This window comes from Nannobrachium achirus (genome assembly GCF_963921795.1).
Source record: "Nannobrachium achirus genome assembly, chromosome: 18".
NCBI lineage: Eukaryota > Metazoa > Chordata > Actinopteri > Myctophiformes > Myctophidae > Nannobrachium > Nannobrachium achirus.
The window spans coordinates 15,055,865-15,070,466 of NC_137825.1; the positions used below are offsets into that span (position 1 = coordinate 15,055,865).

A 14,602-nucleotide genomic window follows, 5' to 3' on the forward strand; every position below is an offset into this window, starting at 1 on the left:
ATCAAATAGCCTTCAATCACTAAACCAATTGTAGACGATCTCGAGAGCTTATAGATCGGAAGATTTTCACCCCATGTTAGCCCTGGAATAGGGGCGCATGGGGTTCATTCATGTAGGTAATTTGAGTTCCAAACAGTTGTTTACACAAATGCTGTACTAAATTACACTTTTGAGGATTTTTTTTTTTTACTTTATTGGAGTATCATTTCCAATTTTCAGTACTTTTACTTCTACCCCACTGCATCTCAGAGGCAAACATTGTACTTTTACTCTGCTTCAATTATTTTACAGCTTCAGTTACTTTGTAGATTTAGACTATCATCACAAAACATACATTGACCACCATTGACGTAAGCAGATCTACGAGCTCACAAGATGCGACGCATTGTGACCTTCTTTTGAACTTGTCAAATGGGAACATCCTGTACTACTTTCACTTTTGGTATGTTGATGCCAATACATTTGTACTTTTACTCACGTAAATTTTGAATGAGTGGCTCTATTGATACTTTTACTTTAACCCATTTAGGCCTAGAATTATTGAATGCTTTAACCGGTGAAAAATCATGATATTTCTTTGCAAGTCTTTGAATATATCTATTTAAAAGCGAACATTTGCTACTCAAATATTTGCTTCTGGGTGGTCCCTGGAACAACATATTTTGAGATAGGGGTCCGCGGCCAAATACCTGTAATTTTGGGGGTCCTTGACATGAAAAGGTTTGAGAACAACATGATTTAGAAGAACTATTTAGAAGTCGGGTCAAAGATCGGGTCAAAGATATTCAAAGACTTGCACACATTTTCACGATTTTTCAAAAATAGCAGATCTACAAGCTCGGTGCCGCGCTGTTAGCTTGTATATCTGCTATTTTTCAATAGTTAAAGCATAAAATAATGGTTAAAGTGGTTAATATCTAACGCGACTCGGGCGCGTTCCAGATATTTGAGAGTTAAGTAAAAAGATTGAGTACTTTTCCCCGCCACTGGTTCCAACGACGTTGAAGCGTTAATCTTAGTCTCGGTGTCTAAAAAGCTTGTGATTTCCTGAAGGGAAGCTTCAAGCTTGTCCTTTCTAGAGAACACATTTCATTATGATTTATTATGGACAGGCAGGTTGGCTATTATCTGTTCTGTCTCCCTGGCGGCGTCACTACAGCTACTATCCACTGCACTTCTCCTCTGTGTAACCCTACCCTTAACCACACACACACACACACACACACACACACACACACACACACACACACACACACACACACACACACACACACACACACACACACACACACAGGTTTGCAATTGCTAGTTTGTGGGGACATTCCATTCATTTTAACCCTAACCCTAAACCCTAACCCTTAACCCCCACATGTTTTTTTCCCTGGATTGTACTATCTTTGTGGGGACATGAGGTCCCCACAAAGATAGCTTTGCATGCCCACACAGGTACACACACACACACACACACACACACACACACACACACACACACACACACACACACACACACCCATAGGTTTGTAACACTATACTTACGAGGACATCAACGCGTTTTACGCTGATTTTATGAATGTGTAATTTGTACGATTGTTTTGCATTTTTGTATGCCTAAAATAAAAAAAGGGCTGATCTACAAGTCTCACAAGGCCGCCATCTCTATTTTGTCCTGTGTGTAAATCAGGCATAACTCTCGTCGCTAATCCCTCAACCTAGTTTCTAATGTGTAACAACCCTAAAATCCTAACCCCAACCTGAATCTCAAACTCTAGAAATGTACGTTTTAACCTTGAATTGTTTTTGAGAGGACCGGGAAAATGCTACTCATAATGTCTATTTTTCACATTCTACTATACTTGTGGGGACATGTGGTATTCACAACGATAGTAATGCAAGCACACACATACACGTACACACACACACACACACACACACACACACACGTACACAGGTTTTTCAGGTTAGGTGAGTTTTGTAAAGATTAAAGGGTGAGAGGGACTAAGCACAGCACTCTGCAAAAATGAACGAGGGGTAAACATGGCGGCTACACTGAATGAATGTAAGACCCTGCAAAGAACTGAGGTCATTTTAGAACAGTGGTCCTCAAAACCTTTTCATGTCAAGGTGGACCCCCGAAATTAATCTTATGTTTGGCTGCGGACCCCCCATCTGAAAATCACTGAAAATCTCTACAGAGGACTTGTGTAGTTAAAAGCTTTTCGTCACGTTTGTTCAAAAATAGTTTTGAAATATCTAATCTACGATCTCACAACATGTCCCAACGGGAGCTTATAGATCTGATATTTCTCAGGGTTAAAGTGGTTAAATTGACTTTAGATTATGATTTTTATATATGAACTTGTTTAGTTGGGGACCCCCCCTGAAAACCCCTCCTTTTGAGAACCACTGTTTCAGAGCATTTATGATGACAGACAGATATCACCGCATGCGTGGGCAGGAGTCTAGCTTAACAACAATAATCGCATTAAAAGAATTGCATCGGCGGGCATAAAGAAAGAGAGAGAGAGAGAAAGAGATCCCTTTAATAATTGTCTGGTTTATGTTTGCAAACAGTGTGCCAATGTTAGGCCACACACACGCACACACGCACAGGGGCGTCACACCCAATTCTGGGCCCTGGGTACAAGGATTCACAGCGGGCCCCCCATGAATGTTAACTATTGAAAAATAACAGATATACAAGCTCACAGCGCGGCACCGAGTGCCGCGCTGCGAGCTTGTATATCTGCTATTTTTGAAAAATCTTGAAAATTGACATGGAAACCTATGTTTCCATGTCAGTGATGCTCAAACCTTTTCATGTCAAGGACCCCCAAAATGATATGAATTTGGCCACGGACCCCCATCTCAAAATATTTAGTTCCAGGGAGCGAGCGGAGCTTGTTCCAGGGAGCGAGCGGAGCTTGTAGATCTGCTATTTTTCAATAGCTAAAGTTACTAGGGCCCCTCCACCCTGGGCCCTAGTAACTCAGTCCCACTTTCCTACCCCTTATGACGCCCCTGGCCTGCACACACACACACACACACACACACACACACACACACACACACACACACACACACACACACACACGCACACACGGCCAGGCCTACTCGCACAGATAAAGGAATGCCTCCTCCAGTCTTAGCAGTGCACTCTGTCTCCGTGTCTGGGCATGTACTCTCTGTTCAGGAACACCGTCAGAACAGCCTAGAATCTCTCACACACACACACACACACACACACACACACACACACACACACACACACACACACACACACACACACACACACACACACTGAAAGGCACGCTTCACTATTCATCAAAGTGCCTGGACAAACACGTGTGTGTTGTACACACTGTATTTTTACACACGCGCAGAAAGAACCAGGGTTTGCATGGTGCTTCCTTCTAGGCAAAGCAGGCTCCGTTGTGGCTGACACGGGATATAAAGAGAAACAGACACGGTGACAGTACACTCACTCTGTGTCCGCCATAGCTAGGGATGTTGCCAGTACCAGTGGTGTATAGGGCTGTCACGATTATGACATTTTACATGACGATTAATTAATTGTGTTTTTGTCGTTGACAATTACATTACTGTTTGGCTTTTAAGCTTTGAAGTTGCTCATGGCAATTGTGACACATAACCTAAATATACAAAGAAATTACTTGACATATTTGACAACTTTATACTTAAAAAATCCATTGATAGTGGAAATAGCCAATCTACAAGCTCACAACGCGCCGCATCGCGACACGTTGATAACGATAACGATACCAGAACAACTCTTGCCATAACCTAAAGAGTACATCAAGAAATCTTGAAATAATGTTTTGAAACACAAATCTTCTATGTGGATTCCAGGCGCAAACAAAATGTTATGTTCTTTGATTGGGGGTTTTAAAAGTTGGCACTGTCCTCTGGGCACCAATCCAGACCGGCTGCTACTGGCACTCCTATAATCATCCAATCATCAGATTGGGGGTTCCCAAAATATTATATTATATTAATTTGGGGAGGGTCCTTGACACGAAAATGTTTGAGAACAATTATTCTGTGAGCCCCGGCCGGGACCTGTGTCGAGTAGAGCTGTCACAATTATTACATAATCGTCTAATCGCAATTATTTTTGCATAATCGTCATAATCATTTCCATGTTGAAAAATGTTCATATATTTTCAAACATTTTCAAAAACAGTGGAAATATGCGATGCAACGCGTTCTAAGCTTGTAGATCGGCTGTTTCCACTGTCAATGTTCTTTTTTAAGTATAAAGTTGTCAAATATGTCAGTAATTTCTTTGTATATTGAGGTTGTGTGTCATATCTGCCATGTGCAACTTCAAAGCCTACATGCCAAACAGAAATGTAATTGTCAACGACAAATACACAATTAAATCGTTAGTCACAATTATTTGAGTGACGATTAATCGTCATGTAAAATTTCATGATCGTGAAGGCCCTACTGTAGACTTAATATATTGGTTGGGAGTGAGGGAGGGCCTAGAATGGTTCTTTCCGGCCAGGGAGACAACGGCACACACAACACATAACTCAAATGTCTTTCTCAATGACATCCGACTGGTTCTGGTGCAGTGTGGGGGGAAAAAACTTGACATCCGTGATCACGCAGCTCTCGAGTAGGTTGACCAGTGTCTCTCAGGGCTCTGTACTTGTAACTTGCTTGAGCTTGTTGTAGAATCTGCTAATTTCTGTGACCGTTTCCCGCACAGAATACGGATGCAGGGGTTTATTTTTTAAGTGGGTAAATGGTGTGCGCACGCACGTAAGACACACCAGAACCGAATGAATGTTGGTACATTTCTGACATAGTTTACATGACAATAGCTGTTGCAACAATGTTTGTTGTGCGGCTGTGATGAGTCATCCACAATTGACATGAGGATTCCCTCCTCTCTCTCTCTCTCCCTCCCTCCCACTCTCTCTCTCTGTCTCTCTTTGTCTGTCTGTCTGTCTGTCTGTCTGTCTGTCTGTCTCTCTCTCTCTCTCTCTCTCTCCCCATGCAGGGCGAGTCAGTGAAGTATTTCTTGGACAATGTAGATAAACTTGGTGATCCGGTAAGTTGTCCTGGCCTTCATTACAATAACTAATTATAGTCTATAGTACAGTGGTTCTCAACCTGTGGGTCGGGTTGAGTCCCCAAATTATTTTGGGGGGTCCCCAGATGTTTACCTTAATGTGCAACATGGATTTCTTTCTGAACAGTAAACAAACTAACTAAGTTTAAGTGTATAGAGGGTATCTGCACATTTCTAAAGTGTCAATTTAAGGACGTTTTAATACCTCTAAAATGACAAATCAAACATTGATCAAATTGACAAAAAATAGAGGCAGAAATTAACGCGAGGTGTTGTGAGCATGTAGATCTGCTATTTTCGCATTGTAATGCCTCAACTATTAGTGCTCGTCAGGGTGGGGTGGGGTGGGGGGGTCCCCAGTTAAAATATGATTATTTGAGGAGTCGCAGCCTGGAAAGGTTGAGAACCACTGGTGTAGAGAACCATGGTATAAATAATACCATGTGTACAGTAAGGGGGGGGGGGGGTAAGAGTAAATTCAACTAAGATTTACTATATATATTCTTTTAATAGATTTTTTTTTATAAGAGCAGATCCACAAGCTCACAACACATCCCAATGGGTGATGTAGCTCTCTATTGCCAATAATCTTTGCCATACAGACAGTTTGTTCCGTAGAACAGGGCTGAATGAACCTGTCGCTCCAGCTCTTTAGTAAACAGGTGTGGGATAACAGTTTCATCCAATCAGGAGAGAGATTTCATACAGGATACAAGTGAAGAAAATCGGAACACAAGCTTATGGTTATGAATGTAAATCCTTATGGGGTTCTCTCTTCTCATTCTAAGGAATTTGTGTAAACCCACCAGAAGTTGTATTTTGTGTTTATTCATGAGGAGCTGGATTCATGGAAGACCCCTGTTCTTGATCAAACACTCTAGTCCAGGGGTCTTCAACATTCTCAGGCCAAGGACCCCCTTAGCTGAGAGAGAGATGAAGCAGGGACCCCCTCTACATATTGTATAAAATTGTGTTGCAGATTAAACATTTTCATAGATTTCAGAGACAGCTTAGACTTGTTTGACAGAAATATCATCAGTGTAGGTCGTTGGTTTAATGTGTTTTAGACATTGAACGACTTGAACCGTCAATACTTAGTCTGCTTTTCACTCTACACCAAACCTCTTTGCCAAGAATAGCCGATCTACAAGCTCACAACGCCTCGCAGCGTGATCTAAAAATGGTCAGACATTGGCAAAATTGTCAATTTTGAAAACAGATCTACAAGCCAAAACAACTAGCCTGGCAAGCCAGCCTCATACTGTGCATTCACTCACTCGTTCCTTACCACAATATAAGTCTGGACTTTGGCCTATAGGCAGCTTGAAAAGTGGGCGGGAGTACTTGCCTTGACAGACAGACTCCTCTAACCAATCAGCGTAGCAAAACATCTGACGTCATCACAAGCTTTTTCTAATTTCTCATACTCGGTGCCTATAAGCCGAAGTCCAGACCTGATACTGGGGAAGGAATGAGTGAGTGAGCGCAGTATCAGGGCTGGCTTGCCAGGCTACAAAACAACTCCTATTCCCAATTGCTTGTCAGGGTGGCTGGGGGGGTCCCCACCAGTTCAAAAATCATTATTTTGGGGTGGGCTCTCACCTTTTTACCTCAACATAACTCTTTCCATCGTTTGTCGAACATTGTTCCGTTGTTAATAACGTTGACAGAACAGCAAAGAAACCCAACGCTGGATTCTTGTGTCATGATGTCATAATTGTGGTGTGTGTTATTGTGTGTTTCCATGCTGCAGAACTACATTCCCAGTCAGCAGGACATCCTGCTGGCCCGTAAGCCCACCAAGGGCATCCACGAGTATGACTTTGAGATCAGGAATGTACCTTTCAAGATGGTGGACGTGGGGGGTCAGAGGTCGGAGCGGAGGCGCTGGTTCGAGTGCTTCGACTCGGTCACCTCCATCCTCTTCCTGGTGTCCTCGTCCGAGTACGATCAGGTAACCAATCAGATTTTAGTCGACTTGAGATGTATTTTGGCGGGCATTGATGGCGTCGTATTGGCTGATTTAGCGTGCTGAAAATAGCCAATCTACAAGCTCACAGCGCAGCGGCACGTTGTGAGCTTGTCCATCGGCTGTTGTTTATATTTCGTTCTTATTCAGTTTTCGTCTGTGAAAAAAGGTAATCGACGAACATTCTTCGTCGTAATTTTAGTTGACGAAACGAAATCAACACTGGCTGCAACCTTGAATGTCCGAAAACGTTACTTTTCACAGAGATGATAAAAAGCTGTGTTCCAAATGCATACAATGTTATTATTTAGTCACAAGCTCTTGTTGATGCTGTTCACTGGTATTGCTATATTATATTACACTATAGACCAGGGGTTTTCAAAGTGGGTGACGGGGCACCCTGGAGTGCCGCGAGATCATTTGATAATATTTGTAATTTATTTTGACACTTGAAGAAATATTTAGTATCATTTTACACAGTTATTTTCAGTCAGTTCTAACCAAAATGGCTATTATTATCTCAAGGTTTTCCTCGCAACATAATCACTAAAATATCGTCACTGTCAGGCAGAAACCTCTGTCGCACAAAACGAGTGAAAACAGCCGATCTACAAGCACGTGCTTGTAGATCTGCTGTTTTCACTCGTTTAGTACATTTTATAGATGATAAATACAAAATGAACGGTTTTGGATATACAAGGTTTCCACCCGGCAACGACAATATGCTATAAATATAAGGTTCTGGGAGTGAAAATTATAATGTAGGGGTGCCTCGGATTAAAAGAATATTCATGGGGTGCTCTGAGACAAAAAAGTTTGGGAACCCCTGCTATAGAGGGTATGCGCGTGACATCATCATACCCGGACGTTATGTGGGAACGCCTACTGTGAGGCAGTACTTTCTGGCCTTGACAGACCATACATCCAAAGAAGTCCTATCTGATTGTATTGTATTATAATAACGTTAAACTCACTTTGCCACTCACGTTGCCACTCGATTTGCCATTCACTTTATGCATGCGCATACCCTCTATATTCATTTTTTATAGGGATCTGTATGCTCGTGTCCCATGTGACAGACACATACACACACACACACACACACACACACACACACACGCACACACACACGCACACGCATACTGTACACACAGGAGTTTGTGTGATAAGTGACCGATTAATTAATTTGCTTTAGTAGATTAAGTGTTTTGACATTTAAGATAAGTCCTTGCTGTACATACAGTGTGTCTATATGCTTAGTTTGATCTAGTTGAACCAATTCACCAGGCTCTTTTCAACAACTCAATCAAGCCCTATATACCGAACTCGTATGACATGAATGGCAGATTAACAAGCTCACAATGCTATGCATCGTAACCCATTGTCAGTTTGTAGATCTAGATATTTTTGACTGTTTGTCTTTTACTTAGTTTTGTTTTTGAAATTACATTTTTCTAGGAACACACACACACACACACACACACACACACACACACACACGCACACACTAATTTGTGTCTCATTGTTTGTTTTATTGCTCTCTTGTGTTGTCTGCTGTCTCTTGTTTGTCTGCTCTTGTCCTTGGGATATTTTCCCATTACTTTTTTTCCTAATGGTGTTTCTGTTGTCTGGTCTGTGTAAAAGCATGTTGTCTGGTTTTAGCCTTGTCATTATTCTCCAAACAAATGTTCACAACAAAGGATATTTTTGTGTGGTTTTGGGGTATATTTGTTTACTTTAGTTTGTTGTAATCAGAGTGAATACATTAGTCAATCAATCACATTGCTTTCTAGGTTCACAATACCACAAAGAATGAACAACATTTTAGCAAACGATGATTATTACCCTATCAGAATATACAGTACGGCTAATTAACACTTATTTTAACAACAAACAAACACAAATGACAAGGGATGGGACGATATGAAAATGTCATATCACGATTATTGTGACAACATAAATCGCGATTTACGGCGGAACATTTGCCAAAAAATAGCAGATCTACAAGCTCACGACGCGTCGCGAGCTTGTAGATCGGCTATTTTTTGGCAAAGACTTTTGATAGAAAGTGGAAAAAAAGACTGTATCAAGTACATATTATAAATACATTTTACCTATTATAGAGGGTTTAAGGCAAATAAAAGGTGAATTGATCCCAATGCATGACGGAAGACGTGAGCTTGTTGATTGGCTATTTCCACTATGAATGTTCTTTTCAAGTTGTCAAATATGTCGTTTGTCGTTTCTTTGTATGTTTAGGTTATGTGTCACATCTGCCATCTGCAACTTAAAAGCCTAAAAAGCCAAACAACGTCAACAATAAAAACACAATTAAATCGTTAATCGCAATCATTTGAGTGACAACAATTGTCCTGTTATTGATCCAGTATCGATGTTTTTTCGCTCCGCTCCCCCTGTTTAAACCCAGGTGCTGATGGAGGACCGGCAGACCAACCGGCTCCGCGAGTCGCTCAACATCTTCGAGACCATCGTCAACAACCGCGTCTTCAGCAACGTGTCCATCATCCTCTTCCTCAACAAGACGGACTTGCTGGAGGAGAAGGTGGCGGCGGTGCCGCTGGGCGACTACTTCCCCGACTACACGGGGCCCGAGCACAGCCTGCCCGACGTGCAGGCCTTCCTGGTGGAGTGCTTCCGCGGCAAGCGGCGCGACTGCACCCAGAAGCCCCTGTACCACCACTTCACCACGGCCATCAACACGGAGAACATCCGGCTGGTGTTCCGCGACGTCAAGGACACCATCCTGCACGACAACCTCAAGCAGCTCATGCTGCAATGACCCGCCTCCCCTCCCCCCTCCTCCTCCTCCTCCTCTTCTTCTGCTTCCTCCTCCTCCTCATCCTCCTCTTCCTCCGGAGCCTAATAGGCTGTATGCACAGCAGCCGTTTTGGGGAGAAGTATGGTCTCTTGTTCTCACTTCCTTCGCAGGTGTTGACAATGATACTAATGAAGGCTCTGTTCCATTCTGGTCACACAGAGTCAGGGGTGCTGATATTGTGTCGTGTTGACTGGTCAGCTGGCTCACTGGAACAGTGTTCTCAAAGTGTAGTCCAGGGACCCCATGGGGGTTCCAAATGACCCCTTAAAAAGGTTCTTGTTCTGCAGTTTTGAAGTACTGATGGAGGGCCGCCGCCTTCAGTTTCTCCGACGTCATGGTGACCCAGAACCGCACCGTTGTGTCAGTGTGGTACTCCTTGTAGCATGGGCCCCAACACATCCTCCTTGTACTTCTGAGTCCATGTCTTGACTGGCAATTCAGTGATTTCGATGGTGATCGAGTCAAGAATCGTTCAATGGTCCCCTTGAAACCCTTGTAGTTACGGGTCCATTTGGTTCCATTCGTACACTCTCAGAGTTATGGGGGTACTTGAAATAACAGGTTTTAGAACCACTGTGCTACATGAAATTTGACGGAGCCTTCATTAGTATCATTGGCAACACCTTTGAAGGAAGTGAGAGGGGACCCCACTTCTCTCCAAAATGGCAGCTGTGCATGTAGCCTATTTATGCCCGAGAAGAATAGCCAACCTGCGAGCTCGCCTGTCGGCTATGCTCGGCGTGTGGCGAAGCCTGAAGTGGCCTTCTTATTATGGACGAGGTGGAGGTCCTCCGCCTCCCACCACCATAGGAGACCGGCCTCAGCAGGAGAGTTGCGGGATAGAATGATCAGCGTTCGTCTTCTTCATCTTCTGTCGTTGCTTTTATATGTTCTAGTTTTTAGTCCCTTCTGATGAAAGAGATAATGGCCTCTTAAGACTAATCGGAGGTGGTGTGATGATGATGATGATCGGACGACTGGATGGATGGATGGTAGGGGCTCCCCGCCCACCCACCCACCCACCCACCCCAGAGCTGCATCACAGGACCGACTGACTGACTGACTGATTGTGAGAACCAAGGATTAAAACCACAATGCCTTCTTTCTACATTATTGTCTTAACAGAGAGACTGACCCGATCACTGTTTAAACTGTTTGTGTGCGTGCGTGTGTGTGTGTGCGTGCGTGCGTATGCGTGCGTGTGTCGTGTTCGTTCCGGTGCCTGTGTTTCTCTCCGGTGTCTGTGTGCACTCTTCCGTGTGTCACACATGCACATGCGTGATTTACAAAGAAACAAAAGTTGCCTTTTCAATCAGAAGTGCTTGTTTGTATGCGTGTTGCCTTGAGTCGATAAAAAGAGTTATACCTATGTCACTATTTGGACGGTTACCACAGTGCAACAGACGGGACGTGTGGTTGCACACAAACACATGCACGCTCGCACACACGCACGCCTGCGGCCCCGTTAGGCAGGTGTGCCAGCTATTAGCGAGTAGTAGTAGTGATACTAGTGAAACAGGCGCTCCACTGTTTTCTCAGGGTTTTGAATGGAAACCACTGTTAAAGGTGATGTCATTGTTGTTGAACTTCCCCAAATAATCTAATCCTAATCTGGGTGGCGAGGCTCAGCCAGGCTGCCCCCCCCCCCCCTCCCCTCCCCCCAACCTGGGGTTGGGTTCCTTTAGGAGTTTCACAGTTCCGGTTTCTTAACGATTCCCTTTAACGATTCCTATATAATAATAAAAAAAATTGAAAATCTACAATTTTGGTGATAAACACACAAACATTCAATCATACATATTATTGTTGTGGTTCTCAACGCGAGGTACAGGGATCCTCTGGGTGACTTGGGAAGGGTTCTAAAATAGTCCCTTACCGTACAGTGTCTCCAACTCTGAGTGTGTGCTGGAACCAAATCATTTGGCTCCATTTGTACACCCTCAGGGTTATGGTGGTCCTTGACATTAAAAAACGTTTGAGAACCACTGACCGTGTGTGAGAGGACAGGTTCCGTAAACGGATCTCAATGTTGGATACGGTTCCTCCAACCCCACCCAGTACAGCTGCCCGTACAGAGTCCCCTTGCCGGTGAACCCTCAACACATTGGCCCCTGGTCCCCCGGCCCTCCTACAGTACGTCTCATGTCCCTCCACTTCTTCTAAGCTGATTTATTTTCACGCCGTGGCGCGATGGTCATTGTTTGTTAAATAGGAAAAGATCTAGAAGCTAACGGTGCATCGCGAAAACGACATTAACGTACAAGCTAACAATGCATCTCAATGCAACACCGTGTTAGCTTGTAGATCTGTTCTTTTTAGCAAGAACAAAACCGACGTGAAAGCTAACACAGTGTTGCATTGCAGCCACACTTTAACTTGTAGATCTGTTCCCTTTTGGCGAAAGCAACACCGATCTGGAAGCTTAACAAACCGTTGCGATGCAGTAGCTTTTAGATCTTGTTCTTTTTGGCAGGCAAGACCATGGTACTCGGGCGTAGAGAATTGGCATTAGTTAACCTTACGAAGGGCCTGAATGGTGAATGTCTTTGTTAATAGATGTATAGAGAATTACTCCACTTGTACATTTGAATTGAATGATGAGAACTAGAGATCCCAGAATATACTGCAACCAATATAATGCTATGGTCAAATGGAGCCTATTGACAAGGAGTTATTATCCAGACATTTAAAAGGATCTCTGGCCGAATAAGCCTTATATTGTATGCCTTAATACATCACAATTTCTCTATGTAACTAAAATTAGAAATTAAAAACACATTTAATATTGTATTTGTTTTAGAAATAGTATGTCTTTCACTCAATAGGGGCCTCTCCTGTGTCCCAAGTCCATGTCTGTACTTCGTACGGTTAATGAGTATCAGAGTGATATTTTAAATATTTTTTATTAAAACTTGCATTACATACATTCCATAGGACCACACGGACAAATTACATCATCAATTTGCGACAGGAGTTGTCCCTGTTTTCTAAATGAAATCCAAATATTCATGGTGTTTTTAGTTGGAGGGCATTTATAATTATGACGTATTGAGGCATATAAGGCATCCAGGGATCCTTTTAAAATCGCTCAAAGAAGTGTCCACCCTTGACTTTTCTGCACGTCATCTTGAACACACTTTCTTGAGGTATCTATTTGGTATTTGATTGTCAAAAATAAAATGAATTTTGGAAAATAGTGCAGCAGAATGCGGGGGAAAAGTCATGGGTCGTCGTTAGCCGCGAGCAGCTTAGACACTATCTGCGTCTAAGCTGTAACAAGCTCCAACTGACATCCCCATTCATGAAAACGAGTCCTATCTGATCATATTAAACCATGATAAACTCACCTATATTGCACGGAAGGCTTGGTTCATTCTCTTGGTCTGGGTGAAGTCTGTTTTTTTGTTTTTTTTTTGTTAATCCACAGTTGTCATGTTTCGAAACTTGGAACTCGCTTCCAAACTCGAATACAGAAAGATCATGGCTCCACAGAGTTTATTGACATTTTCTTTTCAAAGTCTTGACACAAAGAGGACAACTCGAGCTTTCGGTACAGCCGCAATTGTGGTGAGTTTGTCGTGGTTTAATACAGTAAGATGGGACTTTTCTGTTTTCATGAATGGAGCTGTCAATGTAGCCTGGCGTTGCTCTCAAGACTCATTCACTCTGCAGAGGGTGTGGATGAGTCTGTCTGGCCACGCGAGGCTACTGTCAATGGGCCTTGTTGCAATTTAAACGCAGATAGCGTCGGGGTTGCTTGGGGCATAATTTTGTGTTTGATATGAGGCCTTTTATTGAGCTTCTGTATTTGTTTGTAGTTGTTAGGCTTTTATTATAGGTTTGGGATCCTTGAGGATTTTAACGGCCCGATTCCTTAGGAAAAAGGTCATTTGCGGGGTGAACTACTCCTTTGTATTACTATATATATATATCTCACTGGTTCTTAAAGGGAGGTACAGGACCTTCTGGGGTTACTTGAGGGGGTCCCAAATGGACCCTTAAAGGTCTGTAATTCCCCTGGTATTGTAATTTGCATAGCAGACGTCATGTCCACATGCCAGCTCTCTGACAGCGTGATTAAAGAAATTCCTGGTTCCTCAATATTGGATTCAGTTCCTCCGATTCTTCCGGATCCCAACCCTTTGCCTTTATTTGCTGACAACTTCCAGACACCGATGAATGATGATCATCAGCCAAATCACCCTGTTGTGCCTTTTTTTTTCTCCTCATGAGACTCATGTTTGTGTGTTCACAGCAAGCAGCGTTGTGGCTGCGTTGTTTTCCGATGCCGGGCTATTATTGTAAATACTGTTAATCTGTTGCCATGTAAATAATCCTTCCTTAGTTTATCTCCTTACGTATTACGTATGTAAATGGTTGTAGAGAGAGAGAAAAATGGCATATTTTATTTGCTGTACTACCTGTGTGCGTGTTTCAAAATCAATTACATTTTTTCTTTCAATGAAGACATAATTTGCCTTAAACTGTATTTTTTTTTTTTTTTGGTAAATTTTTCATTTTATAATTACTTTTCTCCGGAAATTCATTCCTCTTTACTGTCAAGTCTCATGTCACTGTAACCACAACAATAAAATACACTTTTCTAATGAACATGGTACTTTTTTTAATGATCAAAGAGTTCCACACACACACTTTCTGTGAAATTGTACCACTGTGAAACCTTAGAACGAAG

The 14,602-nt window shown here is 42.7% G+C and overlaps 1 protein-coding gene across 1 annotated transcript in view; it reads left to right on the plus strand.

Annotated features, from left to right (window-relative positions):
• The window catches only part of LOC308303333 (guanine nucleotide-binding protein subunit alpha-13-like), a 36,193-nt gene extending 25,699 nt beyond the window's left edge, over positions 1-10,494 (plus strand). The window contains exons 3-5 of the mRNA XM_080747689.1: positions 5,030-5,080; positions 6,855-7,055; positions 9,499-10,494. Of these exons, the coding sequence (XP_080603815.1) occupies positions 5,030-5,080; positions 6,855-7,055; positions 9,499-9,870 (624 nt within the window). The 3' untranslated portion in view covers positions 9,871-10,494. The remainder of the gene's footprint in view (positions 1-5,029; positions 5,081-6,854; positions 7,056-9,498) is intronic.
• The last annotated feature ends 4,108 nt before the right edge of the window (positions 10,495-14,602 follow it).